Source organism: Calliopsis andreniformis, chromosome 1 (assembly GCF_051401765.1).
Source record: "Calliopsis andreniformis isolate RMS-2024a chromosome 1, iyCalAndr_principal, whole genome shotgun sequence".
In the NCBI taxonomy this organism is placed as follows: Eukaryota; Metazoa; Arthropoda; class Insecta; order Hymenoptera; family Andrenidae; genus Calliopsis; species Calliopsis andreniformis.
The window spans coordinates 13,517,098-13,540,360 of NC_135062.1; the positions used below are offsets into that span (position 1 = coordinate 13,517,098).

The 23,263-nt window shown below is 41.5% G+C and overlaps 1 protein-coding gene across 1 annotated transcript in view; it reads left to right on the forward strand.

The window, feature by feature from the left end:
• The window catches only part of Dgo (ankyrin repeat domain containing protein 6 diego), a 116,211-nt gene that overhangs the window by 89,032 nt on the left and 3,916 nt on the right, over positions 1–23,263 (forward strand). Inside the window, exons 5-6 of the mRNA XM_076376636.1 lie at positions 22,446–22,655; positions 22,927–23,025. Coding sequence (XP_076232751.1) covers positions 22,446–22,655; positions 22,927–23,025 — 309 coding nt within the window. The remainder of the gene's footprint in view (positions 1–22,445; positions 22,656–22,926; positions 23,026–23,263) is intronic.

Genomic DNA, 23,263 nt, shown 5'->3' on the forward strand with positions numbered 1-23,263 from the left:
CACCGATAAATCCCGATGTTTTGATCGGTTTTAATGGATACCCATCGCACGGGGCATAAAATGTTGTATCACGTTTCGATACGCTCCACGTGGATTGAATTAAAGCGTGGCTCTAGGAAGAGAGATTCTAACTGGCAATTAATGGAGCTAATCGGCGAATAAATTGCTATCTACTACTGTAAAGTATTTCGTTCTTACTTTCGTATCGATCCTGCAAATTAAATATTTCTTTTTCTCGCTTCTATTTTATCCATCGATTTTCGTTTTCGATTTCTTCAAGCACATTTCTTTATCTTGCTTCTTAGAACAAGATTCTGTAAAATTTGGATGTCTGTAGTATTATAGGATTTATGGGTTTTGATAGTATAAAATCTATCATTTATTTATCACATGAGTAGTATACAATAATATTGGTACTATGTAAAATAGTGGTACTCTTTCTTAGAATTGATTCCATAAAAATTCTGGAAGAATTCTATAAATGTCTCTCGCAGCTTTGTAACATCTTGTGTGGGAAAATGAATAAAAACATAGATCCAATCTTTATGAAATGAATGTTAATAGGGGTGTACCTACAGCAACATTAATCTCCAATTAAAAAGAAACACTTCCAAGCTTATTTGGTTATATTCTGCAAGACTTAAAAAAATCTAGTGCACGGATGTACAGCTCTGAAGTTGCTCCACGTTGCAGAGGATTAATTACATTGCTCGCCTAGTTCCTGCGATCAATCAAATCGAAATTCGAGTCACGAATCAGGATATTTATCAGTGTTATAAACTCTTACTAAACTCTTATTCGTCTACTGCGAATAATTAAATGAACAGAGCGCCTGTTTTGAATCCCCATACTCACGAAAAAGAACTTTCCATATATTGTTTCATATACTCTCGTCTAATGATCCATGTTTTCGTAGCCAGTGGAATTAATTCAGACATCTCAAACCACTTCGGGGGCCAAATATCAGCAAGATTTTGAATCTCTGACGTTGACGAAGGCCTCTGCTTCCGCTGCAATTCCTTTCACGCGTTCATGCAACTGACACACTTTCGTGGAACTGCAAAGGTTACTGCGAGCATTTTCGGTCAAGACGTTCGAGGATGAAATCGGATCGAATGCAAATTGCGAGCCGAATCGCCTGGGTTTCGATCAATCTTGTAATGAAACGTGCTTCCCTTGAATAAGCATCCTTACAAACGTTTCCTGTATCGAGTAGACGAACATTGGAATTGGATATTCTACTAAAATTCTTGGGAATTTTAATGTGAGAGACTTTGGAAAAGATTGATTCGTTGATTCTGGTTTTTATTCCTCTTTTAGTCTGATAACTGTTTTCGTTTAATTAACACTATTTCGTTAATTGAGTCTTGCGAGAGAGCAGAAATTTTATGTATAGTTACTCTATAGTTGCAACTATTAGAAACAATCTCGCGACGTCGCTGGAAATCATCGATTCCATTAGTAATATCTGAGTCAATAATAAGAATGCTTCCAGTGACGCATGTACAAATTTAATTGTGACTCCAATGGAAAAAGTTGCACAAAACTGTACGAACGCAGGGATGATTAATCATCTCGAGGCTCGTGCAAGGAGGATCGAAGTTTCTACTTCGTTTTATCTCGTCCTCCGTTCAGGCTATCGTTCCAGCTGATTTCACGCAGCAGTGGCGCGCTTGCATCATCGAGATGATACGACAGCGTGCGCGTCTCGTTGGAAACGCGAAATGATGGATGGAAGAGGCGAGATCAGTGACGATTGATACACGTAAGCTACTTCGTACTATGTGGTTTAGCGTTCTTGCTCCTCGGAAGTTTGTAACACTGTATTCTGTTTGCCTTCGCAACACTGAACCTGGAAGTGCTTTAATGGAATTAAATAAGTAGATGTATTTAAATTAGATACGCTTAGGTGTGTTTATATTTATTCAGTGTTTAGTTGAATTAGGTATGTACATTAAGAATAATTTATTAGACTGAAAGGAGATTTTCTACATCTACATAAAATTATTTTACCATAGATTTCTTTAAAGAGACTTCTTTTCTTTCGAAAGAAGAAAGAGTGTTTCACTGTACACGGTTGTTCAATGAATCTTCTGTATTTTTTTATTCACTCTTCGATGCCAAACCCATTCATCATTTTTAATACACATTTCGAAGAAAAATAGCGAAAAGAAAACGCTGACCCAGATCTATAAAAATACAGTGCAGTATGACTCTGCTGTTCCAACGATCTGCAATTATGGCGCAAGCAATAATTATAAATCGCACGAAAATGTTCAATTAAGTCTCCAAAGAAGCGAGAAAGAGCAAGATTGAAGCTTCTGAAAAGACAAAAAACTCGATACAAGGACGGAGTTGATCTCGTTTAATGTCAGACACGCACCGATGAAATTCGCCGCTGCGATAATTAATCATGGATCGTTGGCCAGTGCTCGTTGAGCAAATGAGTCACGTTTATTCGTCAGCGAAGAAGGCAATCGATACGGTCAGATTCCTGGCTAATTTACGGGCAAGCTAAATCTGTTCAGGTTGCAAAATAAATACACGAAGAGTAAGTGAATCTGGCGAGAACGCAAATTGCCGATTAGACGGTGAAAAGGGCGGAAGTATCGCCGCGAGGAATCTCGTTTAAGCCTTTTGTGGTCCTCTGTTGGATGCTGCGACACCGTGACGAGGAGAGTTCAGTCGTGTAGCTAAAATGAATTTTCACGCGATATCTATCACGACTTTTTTCTCCCTCGGGGCAGCTTTGTAGCAAAATCGTCGAGTTGATGGTCGATTATAGCGAGATCGCTACGTTGATGGTCGATTGTAGCGAAATTGTAGCTTTGATGGTTCTTGAAAACGAAGTTAAGTGGATGTAGTTTCCTTTGATGGTTTTTATAAATTGCTACAAAGGGAGTTGATTAGCGGATCGAAATTTATTTTGTACTTTTCTCGGGAATGCTCTATAGTGAACATTCCAGTGATGATACTTGTTAGAAGATTAATTAAATCTAGGGTATTATCTTTTTGCCAAGAATTTTTTAAACATAGAGCAGAAAGCAGAAACATTCTCTCTCCAGATTTCTATTTCTCATGCTTCAATATATATTAGTTACAGATATATATATTATTTGAGATACTTAGCACATATACGGGCAGAGGCAGTACCATTCATAAAAATTACAAGTCTTTGTATTGCAGAATTAAATTAAATTAAAAACAGAAGTAAAAATGTCCTGAAACAATGAATAACAATTTCCCAAAGTAAAAGAATTTACATATACTACGTATAACGCTTGAAAATATTTCTCATTCTCATGTTAAACGAATCCCATTCTACCAATTTCACAGAAGTTCCTTCAAAGAAAAAAAATATCCTTTCAGTCTTCCCTCGAAAAAATCAATTTTTTCCCTTTTCCTGTGAACTCGAGTTTAGTAGCTTTTTATTGTCATTGAATTCTCGTTTTACGACAAGGCTGTTAGTTGTCATTGTCGCCGAGGCTCTCCAGGATCCCCAGCCTCCGTTACAATCGTGAACGATGTGCAAGGGAGGCGTTCAAGGGGCTCCTGACTCGGTGGCGCGAAGGAAGCCAGGAAAAAATCGAACACACGTCGCCTTTATGTCCTCGGAGAAACCGCAGGATGACTCGTTGGACCTTCCACAACGTGGTCGTTCATCTCCTGAATGCGTTGCTCCAACACTGGAGCCACGGGGCAAACGTGCTCTGTGTTATCGATGGTCCAGCGTCGAGTGGATGATAATCCTCGCCGATGCTCATTACAGCTTCGTTAGAACGCTTCTGCAGGATCTTGTGGTGGAGTGTGGTTGGAAATGAGCGAGGAAAATTGTAGTTTTGAAAGGAGGACTATTTCCGCGAAATATTATTCGGTTTTTGTCGAACGTGATTTTGCAAAGGTTTGCTAGCGCGTCAAGTGGTTTAAAGAGGTTCTGATATAAACGAGAAGAGTGTAAGGTAGCTTGTCATAGATTACCTATTTGTGACAGATATATTCAGTATTTAGTAGTGCTCGAAGCTTGTCCAAGGGACTTTTTTAATTAATTAATCGCCAGTTCTACTAAATATTCATTAATCTTACTTTAGAATTTTAAAAAATTTTGGTTCTGTAATATTCTATTAAAGCAGAAAAAATAATAAACGTACTTCAGAGGAAGTAGGAACAGAAATTACTTTGATCGAATACGAGAGATTATAAATTGGTATTAATTACTATTATTACAGACCATTTCTGTCCATTATTTTCGCATAGAAAATTGTATGTATTTGCATTATCTATGAATTGACCCATCACTAGGAAACAGTCCTTAGAGTCCAATTATAAAAAGCAACATCTACAACCATAAGTACTAGACTCCAAGTACCTTCCGGTATCGTCGTAATGAGAGTCTCTTCGTGATATCACAAAAGGCGCTCCACCGACGAGGAATTTGAAAATTGACGCTAGATCAACGCCAGCATCGCCTCTGGCGAGGCTAGGCCAGACACTGATGGCTTCAGCCTCGGTAATCTCGACTACTTCGGGCGAAGTGTCTTCCACAGTCTATTCTCCTTTCGTGCAGTATCATTACTAGATCAACGGAAGTGAAGTCGCCAGTCCTCTTCAACGTGAGCCTGTCACATAACAAGCCTGCCCGACACTTCGCTTCGTACGTACGGTATATCGAGATTTTTTGCCATCCTCGACGTCCACTGTCTGAGCTCAGATTTTCACTTGCCTCTGCTGTAAATCATTACAGCCTCTCTGTGAACAGTAGCCTTTCTGCAGTGGAGAAATTGATATCTTCTTTCTACTAAAAAGTATTCAAGCTATGGCTGATTGGACCATTTTGACTGCTCTGATAGTCTCCATACTAAAAGTGAATATAGAATTTAAAAAATTGTTTCCTTTACAATTGAAACAATGATTTTCTTTAGAATTCAGAATTAAAAGACAGTAATTCTCATAAAGTTAAAGGAATTCTTTTATATTCCCAATAAAATTGCTCGACCAGCCTAACAAAGTAGCGATTTCATCTTGACTCTCCTCTTCTCACGGTTCGAAACAACCTTGTATTCGAGCCAAGTATTTTAAAGCCGCGTATAGAGTCACAAAATATCCCTCAGAAAGCGATCAAAGTGCAAGAGCATGCGACACAAATGTACACCATTCTCACTCTAGTCTATGGCAGAGGATGCTTCTCTAAAAATGGTATTAAACGCCTCGCTGCTCGTGCTCGCTTGTACGCGTCGCGATTCCATAATGACGGAAAATAGTTGCATTACATTGCAACAGGTTTCTTGTTGGTGCGCGTATTCGTGAATACGCTGAGCTGTTTGTCTGCCTCGAACGAAGGAGCATAGGCAAGAAGGTGCACACTTGAATTGGTCAGATGAATCCTGTGCAGCTGGCCAGCTTCCTCGAAAGAACTGGCTTCTATTTGAAGCGACTTTCGCTGGTATAAATGTTGCTAATTGCTTCATATTGGTAGAGGAACTCTTGTTTTTAGCCAATATAAAGTTTTCGAAAAGGAAACACGACACTGTGGATGTTGTTAGGTAGGATTGTTACCTATAAGAGTATAGAATTTATGCGAAATGTGTCTGACTCAGGGCTTATTCTACTTATTTTTCTGTGACTGAATTGAGGGTTTCTCTACTGATTTCTCTGTGCCTGATTTGAGGCTTATTCTACTGATTTCTTTCTGACTGACCTAGTTAATGCAACTCGGCAGTAGAATAAGTCTCAAGTCAGACACATTTCATACGAACTTTAGGCAGTTTCTCAACAATTAATACCTCTGAAACCAACTCAATTAATACCTCTTAAACTCAGTTTTGTCATTCTTCATTTTCTTCCTATTCTAAGAATTCTTCTGGCACCACTTATCGAACACCCTGTACAATATATTGTGACATAAATATCGAATACACGAAAATTTCTATCAAGTTTCTATTCAGATTAAGCAAACACTAGAACGTCTCACCTACAAAACTCACGATCCTCCCAGTCTTAATCTTTAGAGAATTCACATAACCTATCCTCGATGCTCCTAAAGCAACCACGAATGTTACCCATACGCGATGCCCATCTCAGCGTAAAAGCCTCAATCCTGTACCAACATTAATCTAACATCGCTCGATCTCCTCCAATCTCTTCTCAATTTCAACACTTAATCCCTGCATACAAGCACAATAATCTCCTGAAACATTTCCAGCCATCACGCGACTCTCAGCGGCGACATTAGCATGAGACATCGCGCGTTACAGGAAGCCTGCGCCGATTCTGGGGAAGCAGAATCGGGGCCCGTGTAAACCGCTGTCGACAAGAACTGTAACGCAACCGGATGCTCAGCTTCAATGGCGACCAGCAGATGGTCAATCCTCGGCATGCGAGCGTTTCTTGTACAATTCCCGATAACTCGCAATAATTACCGCGGTAAATTGTCTCGCCCACGGCCCTCGGCTCTCACGGTCCACCGAAGATCTCCCCCCTCCTGTCCGTCGACAAATTTACATTTCTTCTTCGGCGCGTTAGAGCGTCGCGTGAATGCGTCGGCGCTCCAAATAAAACAGCGCTCGGGGAAAACACGTACGTACACAGATGCTGCACGCAACGAACGCATGGGCGCGCGTCTCCGAAGGGGAACGGCTGGAGGAGGCGGAAAATCGAGCGTGGAATTTATAACTAGCGAGTGTCAATTTTTTCGTCCTCCCCCCGCCTGGTTCGGTTCGTTGCACCCCAGGTGCGCAGACGGGGGAAGAGGCAGGGGACTGTCTGATTCCTTGATTTCAGAACGGTTATTTCGTTGGGAGCATTTCCTGCTGGAGAAGTGACGCGGGGAGACAGAAGTGGGATGTTTGGGGAAGGTAGGGGATGCGTCGCTGTGGAATAGGTGAGGGAAAAAGGGTGAAGGTATTGTGAGGAAATTCTTTTTGGACTTGTGGAGAATTTTGATAGAGTTTCAAGGATTGCTAAGGTTCATGAAGCAGAGTTGGTTGTAGGTTTCTTTCTTGACGCTTTACTTACTACTGTTTACGATGTTCAGTGTATTGAGAGACTCTAAAAAGTGTCCATGCTGAGGCAGGCCACCTAAATATCTCCTCTGTTTTTAATAACACGAGAATATAGAAAAAGAAACAAAATAATTCTATATAAAAGACTGTTCTTCTATAATATTCCTTTTTCGAAAAGAAAATTCTTCAGTTTTTTCGAGAAACCAACTCGAGAATTGGATAGTAAATCAATCTCGTCATCGCTGTGGTCCAAACAGCAGCTTTGGTCCACCCTGGCAAACAATACTCTTCCTGGCCAAGGTTTTCGAAGCACTTACATCCCAGGTCCCCGCTTCCTGCATCTGGCTGGGGCAGATAACCGCGCACAATTGACTCGTAATTCATTTACGTTCGCCATGCATCCTGCAATCGATGCAGGAGAGTAGTCGTTGCTCCCTCGCGATACCGTCCACCTTCGGGAGCTCTGACAATGAGCAAAGGCCAGCAGCGAGTCGCGCTAAGAGGCACCGGAAAGAAAGCGCATTTGCATGCAGCAGCGATTATATCGTTTGCATTCGCAGAAGAGGAACACGGGACGAGTCTTCGCGGGAATAGAAAAAAAGATCGACGAAGAGGCGAAATCGATTAAGACCCTTGGGATATTAGCCTCTTCCCTTTCCTCCTGAAGAACAAAAAGCCTTTAAACTGAGCGAAATCTTTAACAACTTTCTGAACCTATTTTACACTTTCGTATAAGTCTAAGAAGCCCAAAATCGTGAACCCAAAATAGGAATATTAACTTCATAAAAATAAGAAAATACAAGAAATTGTCAGCTAAGGAGTCGATCTTTTAGCTTCGACCAGGCTCGTCGAAACGCCTCCGCTTAAAAATTCCTCAGGATCGACGAAACAGGAAACGCGATTCTAGTGTCCGCCCGATCAGATCGCCGCAGGAGCAACAGAATCCGTCGTGGCAGCTGCATCTGGCCCCCACTGTTCGTATATGGAAATATATCGTGTACTAGCCATACCGAGGCAGGTGATCCAGTGATTCTTGTGGGCATGATTAATGCGGGACATTTTTCCACGGGCTCGGTGAATAATACCAGCGAATTCTTCGCAGTATTTCGTATTCTTTCGGTGCGCCAAGCCGATTTCCGTGCGCGCTGCGGGAGAGGCATGCCTCGCGCGTGCAATGCATCTTCCCTGAAAGAAAGGGACATCTACATACCACGAATTCAACGCGCCCTGGAAACGGTTAGGCGCTCGGCTAAAGGGGACTTAATGGCGCCGCTCTTTTCCCCTATGATCTTCGCTAATCGAAATGAACTGCGGGACTATTTTGGAATATTCTCGTTTTCTGTTACTGATGGCGAGAATGAAAATTAATGAGATTATTCGAGGAGAGCATGTGTAAGTAATGACAACTGTTAAATGTATTTTTATTAGGCAGTACGTGTACAGAAGTGAGAGTTATAATATGGGGACTAGATGCTAGGTACTAGGAACTAGGTGGAACTAGGCTCAAGTAGGTGCTACTGGGTGGAACTGGGTGTAGTTGGGCACAACTAGACACAACTAGGTACTACTAGGTACTACTAGGTACTACTAGGCACAACTAGGTACTACTAGGTACTACTAGGTACTACTAGGTACTACTAGGTACTACTAGGTGCTACTAGGTGCTACTAGGTACTACTAGGAACTACTAGGTGCAACTAGGCACTACTAGGTACTACTAGGAAGTAATATGTGCTACTAGGTACTACTAGGAAGTACTAGGAACTACTAGGTGCCAGCAGGTGCTACCAGGAACTATTATGTGCAACTAGGTACTACTAGGAGCTACTAGGAACTACTAGGTGCAACTAGGCACTACTAGGTACTAGACACTAGAAACTAAAAATCAAATATACAGGCCTAGGAATTTCTAACAATTAACCAGTTTTACTAGTCTTGCTCCCATTACCTAGAAACTAAAAAATAAGGTTTAAAAACTGGGAACTGGTATTAAAACTACCAAACCTCAGCAACTGAAACACAATCTACAAAAATTGAAAACTCATACCGCTGTTATTCACACGTTCATACATTTATAAAAAATTGAAATCCAAAAAAATAAATTTGCATAAATATCCCCACTGTACCAATAACCCAATAACCAGAGTATCCACCATTTAACGCTCAATTAAATCCATCTTCCCCTTCCCCAGAAGAGCAACATCGTCGCACGTGCAACAGGTTCCATACCCCACGACAGCGCGACATCGCTGACACGTAGCAAGTGTCGCGTAAGAACTTCCGCGAGTAGATCTGGATGCCGATTAAGGCCTTGGAGTTTGATATACGTCGCTTGTCCCCGTGTCGTCCTCGGGCACGTCTCAGCGGGCAACAGACCGCCGCTGCTTCTCTTTTCGCCTCGTTAAAAGGTTTCGCGCGAAATCGTTAACCCGCACGAGACGATCGTTTCCGGACCTAGAATTTATAGTTTAATTAGCGTTGCTGGTACACGCGGACCGACACGTATTTCAGGCGTTTAGCGCGGTTAGAGGTGAGCCGCGGATAGGTAAACGGTACTCTAAACGTCTTTAAACAGTGTGACGCGCGCCACCATTACTTCCGCGAGCCTAGCTCTTCGATTCTGCTTTGTCAGAGTGGCAGAGGCGCTGAGAGAAGATAACGCGGCATGTTTCAGTCATTCCTGGTAATTAATGGCGAGTGGAGGGTATAAGATGTTTAGTATCAGTAGTTAATAGATTCAATGATTGTTTCTTGGTTACTTTTATCATTGAAAGATGCTTCTTTATATATATAGTTCCGATATAAGTGTGTTAAGAAATGTGAAAATATTTTGAAAATATTCTAGCCAGATACAGGACTACAAATCTAAAGTTTTACGTCAATTTTTTGTAACCTCGAATTTAATAATTGGTAAATTAATATTCAAGGAATTGTAAATGGACACAATCTTTCGGAATTTTTAGAAGCTGAAGTTAAATAAGTGTTAACAGTTTATCATGAAATATGCTTTTGAAATTACTCCCTAATTTCCTCTTCGAGAACTCAAAGATCGTTTCTTGCAAAGTAAAAACCGAATCGACTACTATAAACGAAGTCGTAAAAGTCACTCTGTCGTATTAATCTCGAGTCACATCGAACAAAACTCGCCACAATCCTTCGATATTTCCCTCGACCCTCCAGTTATTCAAATCCATATGAAACGAAATTTGAATACGTCTGACAATCGGATTACCAAACTGTTCAAAGATCTTTCAGCATCTCGATATTTAATTCAATATCAGAAGCGCTGTATTAGGTTGCTTATGGTTCCCTGACGATTCTTATTAACTTTTGCACTCAATCTCTCCGTTTTTATAGCTTTCTGATGGCCCTCAAATCAAAATCTTCTAGAGATCGCCCATGGAAAAGGAAAAGGTACGGAAAGGGCGTCGCGTAGGTCCTTCGAAATCTGTTTTATATTTCCCTCAAATGATCTTGACACTCTCGACTGAAAGCTGCCCGCCGATCGTTAAAATTTTACCCCACTTTTATGTTTCCCATAAATTTCGAGCATCAAATCTCCGCGCTAGACGTTTAAAGCTTCTAATGTAATTCTAATGACGTCTACAGCCCACTCGTCAAAGACTTGGAGAACTTTCTCGTGGTGTCTGTAGATATATTTGCGATTGCGTAATAGAATTTTGTTTCAAGTTTTAACAAATTTCTGTAGCGAATTTATTTATTTATTTACTCTGAATGTTAAGGATAGTCGAGGAAACCGATAAAGAATGAATCCTGTATAGTATTTCCTTGCTATGGGCTCACTGATGGCGATCTTATAGCAGGAGATACTGAGGTCTCTAAGTAATTGGATGATAGAGGCAATGTAGCAATAAATTTATAACAAGGGAGTGCTATACAGCTATAAGGTTACTCTGAAATCTAAGCTAGATACAAAATATAATTTATATTAGATGAAACACTAAACCCTGATATAAAATTGTCATTATTCATAGTGATATTCGCATAATTCTATCCAGTATAATATCACTCACTGAAAAATTTGTAAATAATACGGTTATAGAATTGGATGAAATTCAAATACAAATTAATATTTTGTGATCATTAATAGTTTATTATTTTATAAAATTATAACGATGACTAACCATATTGGTTGTATACTTATCAAATTTTCAAATTCAATTTTCTTGAAATTGGAGTTCCGTAAAAAATATAATATTCCCCATTTTCGACTGAGGTAAAAATATTTTTATCTTAGAAATAATTTTCTCTGTACTTGTTCCACAATTTCAGACACAGCTTAAGCCTCCACGAATCCCTCACAAAAACATTGGAATTCACGTTCTCTCTACAAGTAAACCAAGGAATACTTTTAAACATCTGTGGACTATAGATTACCGTAATTTAGCGATTGCTTCATTTACAGTCCCCCCCACCAAAGCAGCAGAATTCCCAGCCTTCATTACCACAGTTCCCCAAGTGGTAGCTTAAGATCGGTAGAAGTATCCCTGGTGTATGCACCGTCCTGTTTCTGATTGCAAATAAAATCAGCGCGATTTCGCGGCCGTCCTGCCCCACAATCGCGAGCAGAGGCTTGTCGAGCAAAACCTTCGCGAGCAGGTACGCTCGATTCATCTTCCGAGGTAAAATTAGTCATTAGCCAGCGCCTGGGGGCAGAACGAGCGCAAAACTGTGGAATCCTTATCGGGCTGTTTCCATCATCTACCAGCGATTACAATGTCGTAACTTATTTGCCATGGTAACGCTGTAACACTCGACTCGCTGTTGATGAAATCGAGAATGGGGTGGTTTCTTCTCCTCGCGTCATAAAAAGGGGAAAAAATGGAAATTAGTAATCCAGACGACCTTGGCAGGTTGGCTAGTCTCGCTTCGGCATATCGACGTCTCCATTGTCGATATAGGCCTCGCGTGATGGTTTTTTGTCGAGTGGATCTCTTGTTTGAGGATGAAGAGGGGAGAGACAGCGATGCGAGAACGTAATGATGCTCTGCAAGAGAGGCCATCGTGGCCGACTCCTCTAATGACTCAGGTCTGATAGATAGCTCCATGACGATCGACAACTTCGGCTCGGTACCGTGGACCTTGAATAATAAGTTACATAAATTACATGGTTACCCTGCCCTGTTCGAACGATGCACTGGGATAATGGCGGTGCAACGAAGCCCTTTTTCTGGGGTCTCAGTGGCGAAGTTTTGGAAGGCTTTTAGGAGTTTGGTGAACGACGATGGCAAAGGATACTGGTTAATGTTTAGAAGGTGATAGTGGGACTATGCAAAGCTAGTGTGTGTGTGTTTAGTTGTATCTTGTATTGAACTGAGAATATATTAGGGTTTTAATGAATATTAAATTGCAATAATTTTAATAGGAGAAATTTTAGTAGGAAATAAAGTCAATTTAAAGAGTTGTACATTTTTTCTAAAATTTGTGCGTTTCTTCAGGTGCATTCGACGTCAATTAAGAATTGATGTTTTGGAAAAATTATGCCACAGCCCCTGAAAAAAAGTAGCAGCCAATACGTGCCAGCAAGGAAGAATTTAGCTCCACCGTTTTTCCTGTTATATTTTTTTCAACGATTGGTAGTGATTGATGATCTTGTTACAGAACAGGAGTTTCATTTCACGTGAGTGATGGGTGTTATTCGCAGTCACCGTTGTTTCAAACGAGATACATGATTCGATCATTCACATAGTTGTTTTGGAGGATGAAATACTTGTTGGTTCGCGCGAAACTTGTTCAACTTTATTATTACATTAGAATAATGCAGTGTAAATGATTTTAAATAGCGAAGGGGATCAATGATTATTTCCATACGTATTTTCTATAGACTGTAAATTTCTCACTTGTACAGAGTTACAGAATCGTACTGTTAGTCATAGTAAAATATCTATTACATTCAAACATTCCAATATTCAAATGTTCAAATTTTCAAATATTCGAATACATGCATATTCAAAATATTAACTATCCTAGTATCAGAACATTCAAATCCTGATATTCTGATAATCAACGATTCAATACCCTAATTCTCAAAAATCATTTTCTTTGTCTCAATCTCCATCTTCCTATTCTCAGTACATTGCCAATCTCTTTCTTCGTCTCCCCAAAACTCAAAATTACTGTAATCCAAGACTACTACAGCAACTTATAGTGATATCGTCAGTGCCAACCACTGCAGTTTTAACTACCAAACCGTTACGTCTCTAAAAAATTGGAGCTCGAACGTCCGTTCACCGCCCCATGGCTTCCTCCACAGCTAAGAGCACCTTGCCGCAACGACCGACCACCTGTCGCTCTCTCCTCGCTTGTTGCAGCCTCGAAAATAGTCGACACTCGGTGGAGTACGAAGCCAGCCGAGAAACTGGCATCGGGGAACACGTCCCTCCGCTCGTTCTCTCGGTTCGACTTCGTTCCGCGGTTTCGCGTAAACGGATATCTTCCACGTCTGATGCATCGCGACCAGAGGGAAACGTCAGAAGTTAACAATGCCAGGTTTTGCCGGTGATTTAGAACCGACTGGTCGGCGCTTCGTGGGCGTGCGTGCATTTGTCCCTACACGCGTGCACGTCCCACCGCGTTCCTTACTTAGCCCGTGGTTACAAAGCGGTCGTACAGATGGGGAACAAGACCGTCGTCGCCATATTTCCTTTTTCTTTCGACGTGACGTTCCGCGAGGATACGTCGCCTCCCTCTGGAAACGCATGTCGCGCGGAATGATAATAAGCAGGGTTCGTTACGACGAGGAGTTTCGTGGATTCCTCGCTTGTCGAGTTGAGGAGAGTCGAGCTGGCCTGGGTCGAGGGGAGAGGAGGGCTACAGTCCTGAGCCTTACTAGGAATATTGAAAACTGAATATTGAAATATTTGGAAATTTGAATATGGAAATACTTGAAAATTTGAATATTCAAATATTTGAAAATTTAAATATTGAAACATTTGAAAGTTTAAATATTGAAATATTTGAACATTTGAAAATTTGAAAATTTTCCATAGAACCAGAGCATCCTAAACACAAATCCATATATATGTCCCTTTCTACCTAGTACCTACATAACACACAAAACTAGTACCCATCCCTAAAGAGATGAAGAAGACTCGTGCAATCCACTGTCACAATATATTTTTCCAAAAAGGAAACCAAGTCCTCAATTTGGTCACAAACTGAATAGACACTCCAGCCAGAAGACCCAGTTTGAACCACAGCTAGAACTAGTCCACGAAGCCCCATAGAAATGTACCAGATACACAGACGAAGAAATTTCAAAGCGTAAAACAAGAGAGTTAACCATAGTAATTTCGCGTCTTTAACCTTTTGCGGGGAGCATCCCTTTACAGACTCGCAAAAAGGGGTACAAATGTTACGCAGAGCTCGCAAGGAGAGCATCGTGCTCGGCTCTGCCGCGACTCTCCTCAGGAAAAAAAGAGATGGCGACGATTGACGTGCACTTTGCGCGCTTAGAAACCGGAATCGGTTTCCGTAATTTTCAGCATGCCAGAACCGACGGCGATGATCAATCTTAGGGACGATTCGACGCAGCTGGCTCGAGAACAAGCGCAGAGTTGGATGTCCTTCGGTAGAAAATGCGAGTAAAGGGAATCGATTTCATCCAACGATTACGTTCGGTCCAGGCAGGAGGAGGCTTCCTCGCGGACTGTTTCGTTTTGAACACTGGTTACGACCATTTAATAGGCTGTATTTCCCCGAACAATAATTGCTGGAATGGAGAAACTTCGGATGGAAACTGACAATTTTTGTGTGCCTCTAGCAGAGCAAGATAAAGTAGAAAGAGAGAATCCATTGGCCAGATATTTATTACCTATTTTATTATTACTCTCTATTATTCGTAGAACTCGAGTCATGATTTATTAAAAATCTAACGAGACTTATGAGGCGAAGGAGCCTCATTTCTTCAAGTAAAAGCAAGAATAAATTCCTGCAAATATTAAAAAGAATATTTTCAATGTATCTTCCAAACGTCATATTTACTTGGAAACATCTTTTGCAAAATTCAATTCACTTTGGTTTCAAATTATGCTGCATAAAATCCTCTCGAAAAATAGGAAATAATCCAGAACAGTGCCACCCCCTACCACTACTTATCATCAATCGTTGCCTCACAAAATTGTACATCGGCTCCGATCAAAAGGACCCTGCCTCGAATTTATTCCAAGGTCGATTACTCGACGTCTCACTGCAGGCAATTTCGAGTTGCTCAGTCGAGGGTGAAAGAATGTTACAGAGCAATTCTCTGGTATTGCTCGAATTTGTCTGACAATGAAATAAACCGACGCAGAGCGTCTTGTAATAAAGCTTCGCCGAATGGCCATGGCGCCGTTCTTGGATCATTGGAGGAGAACCAAACGACGAATAAACATCCATGTAGAAACGATCTGGATTCCAGGCTGTAAAACCGCGAACGAGCTGCGGTTGCGAGTACACTGTGTGTTTTAAATCTCGGGACCGATCAGATATCGCACCTACTGCATCCAGCGACCTCGCCCTCCCTCCTCGATCCTTCTCTTCTTTTTCTTTCAAATCGTCCTTTACGGTGTTGAATTTTCACGCCACGTTTTAGTGGAGAATGCAAACATTATCAAGAAGGGGATTTCCATTACTTTTTTCTACACTGGAGGTACTTTTCTGCCGGTGGTTTATGTGGATTTATCTTAATAGCCTTTTCAAGGTTTATTTCCATTCTATTGGATCGTCTTTTTCTGCTTGATAGTTTTTTTAGCGAGGCACAGATGTGTGAGTAAAGGATAAAGAATTCTTTTTTATATTTTCGTTCCTTTAATTCAATTTTATGAAGAAATATATGAACTTTTATCTGATATAGACACATATCTCCTTGATTAGAATTTTGCATTTGAATCAAATAGTAGGTATATATAGTGTGCAAAAGCATTCCATAATTTTGTACAATATGATAAAACTTCTGAGTTCCTCATAAAATTCACTATTACTTCTTCATCGATATGAAAAATATTGAATGCATTTTTGAACTTCGATTTTATTATATGTCAAAGTATTACCATTAACTTAAGAATTAGAATCAATCGACTAAAATATTTCTCATTTCCAAAGCTAATTTTTATTTCCCGAATATTAAATAGAATTACCACAAGATTCATCTATCAAAAAATGTCTCATTTTCTAGATGCAATTTTATGTCTCAAGTATCAAGCGTTGCTATAATGAAACTTAATAACTAAAAGATATTGTTATCGCTGGTCTTTAATCTTTATGGATAACATTGCGAATGAGTGAGTATATCTGTGGTAAATATTTTATATTTCGATGGAGTAGCTCAATAGCGTGGTAATAGCGCAAAAGTTCGTGAAACGAGAGGCGAGGTCTTCGTGAGTCAGTATAATGGTTCGGGTGTATGTATCATGCACATGCAACAATGCCTCGAGCGAGGATCCTCTGTGCAAAGCCACCGATCGGCTTTCCAAGTGGTACGTGTCAGGGACGCATCAAGGAATCCGCCCTTTGCATTCGTCAGACCCTGTTGCGCCATCGAGTGGATGTGAATTCTGCTGGAAATAATGTGATACACTGGCAAAGGTCAAATATTCACCTAAAAAATGTACATTAAAATTCTCAAAATTATTTCTATTGAAATATCAAGCAGAAAATTTCTATGTTTATTAATTTTTTGAGGTGTTCTAAAGATATATTAATTATTCCAGTGAATACTGTTCAGAGTGGCAGTAAAAGATATATTCAAAATCACTTTGCAGTAGCAGATAGAAACTTTTGTATAACTTTGAATTATTCTATTTTAAAAGCTCATCTAGATTCGTGCACTATTTGCTGTCTTAAAGAACTAATGGTCTCAAAGATCAATGGTGTTCAATCAACACTGATATCTACATTAACCAAGTTGCTAACAAAAATACGATATCAGATGTTTCTTATTCGATTGACGTGGGTTGGATCAAAGAAAAATCGAGTTGGACGTTGATACATTCATCCATAAATCAAGCAACAGTTTCAACGAGTGCGGTCTGGTTACGATAGACAGGATTTCCAGGTGACTGTTTATAGATGTCAGATACCTATCTGACTGAAACCGTTAGTCAGCTATTCTTACGATCAATTAAGCACACTGAATACGTGAATTCCTTCGTTCTCACAAATCTCAGACGTTTAGTGTTCTTTCTTTACTTGTTACACACCAATTGGAATTAATTAAAAGGACTTTATTATCTCAAAACTGAGATACAGGAAAAGGTGAGGAGGTACCAGGAAGAAACTTAATTACAATAAAAAGGAAAGAATATAAAAATAACTTACTGTAACGAGAGGAGTTTCTCTTAGGATCACATCAAATAATTTTTTTGCAAGACCTCTTAAGAAAAGGAAGAAAAGTATTTTTACTTTTTACAGATATTTATTGAAGTATAAATTAGAATAGGCCCAGTAGACCCAGCTTAAATCAATGGAATTCAGTACTAAAACCTCCATACCAATTCAAACCAAACCCAAAGCAAAACCCTCTCAACCCCCTCCCCTTAGTCTACATCCCCAGTTCGTAATCCATAAAAATCTGAACGCCCCGCAGACAGAAGTCAGCAGTCTAGTACATTACACACAGAACACCGTGGCAAACAGTCGAGGGAACCGGTTCCTCCCAAAGCCTTCGACCCTCCGCGCCACGCAGAGCAACGCACGGTCCACAGAAACCCTCGCGAAAGCTCGATCTCCCAGGGGTCCTCCAGCAAAATTAGAACGCCAAGTTCCTCTTCTCCCCCCCTGAAAGCGATCGGTTCGCGCCTTGTCCGTCCCTGGCTGGTACATTGTGGTTTATTCGAGGGCCCAGCGTCGGGGCAGGCTACTTACAGAAAGTGTAGAGCCCCGTGCACGCGCGCGCAGGGAAAAAAGGCCCGCGGAGGGAAGAGGGCCGCGGCAGCCAGCCTGCATTCGAGCAGCCGACCAGCCAGACCTGATCGTACCTGGCGAACAGACGTGCTGCTGGTCAATGAACCGTGGACACCACGCGACTACACGCGCGCATACTCGCTCGCGATGGTGTGCGTACGAGCGTCCACCTCCTGTAACCCTCTCGTTATTACGCGCGATACGACCTACTGATGGGTCGATCGAATCGACGCGGCTGGAATAAAGGCGTGATGCTCCGCGGAGCGCGTGCACTGGTCCGGGGAAATGGGACGAGGGGCCTCGATCGCTTCTGTTAGGCGTGAGTCATTCGATGATTCCATTACCCATATAGCACAGGGATGTGGTAAAAACGTTTTTACCCTTTAAGTAGAATTTTCTTTCGTAATATTATCACCTTCGCTGCCGATCTCAAATGGGTGACTACACTAAACTGCCAGCCACGGAGCTTCTGTGGAGAGAACATAGACCTCTCACGCGATAACGCGTGATCGGGTATTGGCGAATAATCCTCCTCACGCGTTGTCGCGTAATCGGCAGCGAAGGTTTCGTGAAAAGTGGAGGAGTCAGACTCAAAGTTATTGCTGATTCTACTTTGAGACGAAGACAAAGGGGAAAGGAAAAATTCTGAGTACCTGTACACGTATCTACCCTTCTATTGGTAGATCCAGAATCGTAACTCCGCCAGCGTCGCAAGGGAATACAAATAGGGACGTTCGAGCGATGATTGTTCAGGCGGAGGGGTAAAAATCCGATGATGCATCGCCGTTCCTCGGCAACTTCCGAAGCTGCAGCGGGCGCGCATGCACGTCGTCCAGCCGCTTCAAAGAATAACCGTTCTTTCTTCTGGAGCTTGAGCGATAGCATCGTCGTGACCCTTGAGGCGGTCGCCTCCAAACCGTGGCGCGCGATGGTTGACCCATCGTGGTCGCCGTTGTCTACGGGCATATATCGACGTGCCTTCGCCGCGGAGGCGCGTCGTGATCGCGCCGTTCAGGGTCACCAAGGGCTAGAACAGCGAAAGCGAGGAGAGAGCGCGATGAATAGGTTCAACAGCCTGAATAAATATCATATAAATACGTATGGGTATTCTTAAGTTTATTCGAGTATGGCTTAGCGTCTGTGGGATTAGTCATTTGGCTTAGACACTCCTGTTTCACTTACTTTTTTGCCATTGCCAATACATGCAGGCAGTTTATCTAAAAAAATCGTACAGTTCCATTTAAATAAAAAGCGCAATTACACTTTGCAACTGCACTAGTATATCTGTAAAGAGACCTTTGATGTAATATGAGAGGGCGTATAAAAAAGTGTAAGATTGTCCTCTATCTTTTTATTCATATCACTTGAAATGGAATTATAGGTGGTTCCAGTAAACAGATGCACTTTACATTGCATTACCAAATAAAGTAAAACGATTTATTTTACTCTAAATTCTAAACACACTATGTAATAAACATGGAAGGTTCGTTTGAACGTATCAGTTTTTCCTATAATTAATTTTCTAGTTTCTACTCAATTTGCAAGTGCCTACTAATGAATGAATCATTCTCGATTTAATACAGTACTGTGCTAAACGTCAACTGGACCTGCAAAAAGGAGTTGACAAAAAGAAACGGGGAGGTATGGGAATTAATATTCTTAATTGAATACCATTGAAGATCAGTCACGAGGAAGCTAACCGCGGAAGCGAAAGGAATGGAAAGCCGTAATGCATACGACGGTGAAAAGTGATAAATGTGACGTTTATCGTGCGCATTGTCGACCTTTATAGCATTCCGTTTAGAGCTTTATGACCAACACTGTTAAAAAACGATTGAACTGTTTATAGACGTACTTTTTCCACGAAGTCATTCCGCTCCTGTCGATTTTTTCCCCTCGCTTCCTGGTTTTATTACCCATGTGACGCTAATGAAAGAATTTTATTCGAGATCAGATGATGTGTCGAGTAATAACAGCGGAGGTGCGATCTTTTCTTACTCGTTTTCACTTGTGCCCTAATTTCTAGACTTGAAATTATAAAATACAGTAGGGCCTCGATTATTCGAACCACCACGAGATTCAAACCTGAAGCATCCTTTTGATACGTAACACGTAGCTTTAGATTTTGCAATAAACTACTAGAATCACACTATTTAAATCGTATTATTCTACTGTAGGTACTCCTATTGTTATTACATACTGTAATACACTGTATATACTAATATTGTTCTATTATTATTACACCCAATATCTGCAACTCTGAGGGTACGTGTCCACTTGAGAGTAAAACTATCGCGAGTCTATCTACTCTCTCGATAGTACTCACTCTCAGATAATGTATTCACTATCTGACACTGCACTGACTGTAACTGAGAGATACTGTCTGATAAACATAAATTCATTATCTGAGAGTCCTCTCAAGAGCCACTCACGATGCTTTTACTCTCAAGTGGACACGTGTCCCTTTGACAAAAATTTTGAATAAATCTCGTAGATCGATTAATCGAGGTTTTACAGTAGTTTGGAATCTTTCGGGTTCGCGATTGTTAGACAGAGATTCTTGTTCAATGTCGTTCTAAGGAGAAAACTTCCTGGCAATATGGCGATGCGATCATCGACGTTACTGCACGAAACCGATACGTGGGCTGGGTGCCTCGCCGCGGGACATCAGCGGCAAATTGCCCGTGCAAAGGGAGAAAATCGAGAACGAGAACGCAGGCGATACTGGTATGCGAGCTATTTCGCGGCACGAGATCTGACGCCTGCTAAATTCCCTTTCTTTTAAGGACGAGCCATTGATTGAGGATCTCTGTGGAGAAGGAGCTTATGTTTTATCTACAGGGTGTTTTAAAATATATGGGACGTTTTTCGAGGATAAGATCTAGACAAGAAAATAGTGAAAATAGTTTAGGTGCACTTGTATTCAAGAGCCTTTAGTTTTTTAGTTATTCGATATTTTGTAGAGGGTGATTCAAAATTTGTGGAATATTTTTGGAGGATAGAAATCACCCCATTTTCACCAGACAACACCTTAAATTTTGTCCCACAGTATATTCAATCCCTTTGATTCCACTTTCACAGCTAATCCCCTTCACAGTTCAAAATAAGCCTACCCTCTACACATTTGATTATCATTCCCCTTAGATATCTGAAACATATTCGCCAGTCACGGTTTAAAGATCAGCATGTGCCTCTGAAACTTCTATTTGCGACGCGGTAAACATGTCAGTCGCGAAAGTAAAACGTACAGGGGCACGTAAACGAAGCCTTAGGGAAGAGTCCACGTAATGGAGACGTGAATCCAACCAGCGAACGCTTATCGTGGGCGGTTCCCTCCAGTGTGGGCAACGTCGCGCACTACATCAGAAAACGTCTATTCAATTTAGATCAGGCCAGCGCGTATACGCAAGTATGTTCGCTACTTGTCTGGATAAGCGTCGCTGATATGCCATTTTGCGGATACGTGTCGAGGAGCATCGCGTTTAGTGCTTCTCTGTTACCACGTTTTACTACTTCGGCTTTTTAAACGCGAGACTGGCTTAAATAGGATGTCGCTGGATAAGGGACATAACTGAACGCGTGAAGTGTCTGCGTGGCAATAGTGTAAGAGACTAGAGCAGGCATGGGAATCCTTTCTTAGGTCGAGTGCCAAATTATCATTCTGTTTCCGAGTCAAAGGCTAGACCAACGTCATATGATGTGAGTTGGTAGAACACGTCATGTTTTCTACCATCATGAATCAGACATCGCTGAAATAGATTAAGGCTGGCTCAAAAGAAATGGAGGACTGGGGGTTGCCCATATGTAGACTATTCTCTTAGAGATTCTCAGAAGACTCAAGTTCGAGAATTTTGTATAAAAAATCTATCAGTGGAAATGGTGCCAGATGTTCTTCTTCTAAAAGACAGATCTCCTAGCTGCCATATTATCCTAAAATTTCTTAATATCACCAACGAAATGAGATACTGTCATCGCTAGAGTAACCTAAAAGCATTCCCTTTCCCCATTCACCCCTCAAATTCCTGAAACAGTAGTACTGATTTAAACTTCAAAGCAAATTTTCTCAAAAACAGCATAATATCAAAATACTTTATTCCACATTTTCGTCCTATTTTTTCACACAGAGACCCCCTTTCCACTGCCATCAGTTCTGGAACGCCCTCTACAAAACTCGTACTTAAGCTCTCCGCGGTCAAAGGAACCAGCACAATCGTCTTCCTCGATTATACGTTTCCGCTCAGTAAATAAATCAATTAATCGATACAGGCCGCGATGGCAACGAGGAGCCGAAGGAAACCAGTGATTAACGATCCGTCGTCGTTTCGCCCGTTTCCATCGGCATCCGATCCGCCTGGAAATCTGCGCGTGCATCCTTCTCATCCTTCCTCCTCCTCCTCCTCCTCCTCCCCCTTCGATCGAGTCCCATCGCGGCCCCGACGCTGATCGACAAGCGGCGCAACACGCCTGGGCCTTTCGATCGATCGATATCGAAACGATCCGCGCTCTCGACGAGGTTGCTCCATCAATCGAACCGCGTGTTTTCAGCATGGAAACTCGGCGCTGCACGAGGCGTCCTGGCGCGGGTACAGCAGGACGGTGGCCGCCCTGGCGAAGGCCCTTGGGACACAGCGCGCGCCCCTGCACGCGAGGAATCTCGCTGGGTTCGCGCCGCTCCACCTCGCCTGCCAAAACGGCCACAACCAAAGCTGCCGCGAGCTGCTACTGGCGGGGTGCAATCCTGATCTCCAGAACAATGTGAGTAACTGTTACTTGTGTTACATGGTCTCAGTGGCGGTTGGATTTCGAGGCGATTTAAGGTGGATGAGACAGTTTGTTGAGGATGGAGTGAGGGTTGAGTCTGTGGATAATACTGTGTTTGTGTTGTTCGATGCTTTTGCTGCGTTGGAAGCATATTCCATTTACAGAAAAGAGAAAGGGCATTCAAATAATTCGTTTTTAGTTGAAAATTTCTGTGGTAAAAGGTGTTAGAACATTCACCAAGAGTACTGTGCATTCTTTATTTCAGTATGGAGATACGCCTCTTCACACCTCTGCTCGGTACGGACATGCTGGAGTCACGCGAATTTTAATCTCTGCACTTTGCCGAGTTTCGGATCAGAATAAGGTAAATACGACGCATATCTAAATTATATCAAGAAACCTATCCCTCGTAACATGAATGTAACCAAAAAAAATTAACTAATCCTCATGAATCCCTCTGACCCAAACCGTGCACAGATTGACGTGGGTCAATCTACACAGGAATCAGTTCATAGCTCGCAGAGATCAGTATTCATAGCATCTATTCTAAATACTATTAGCATTATAAGTACTACCAACACCCCTTACATTCTTCCCAATTA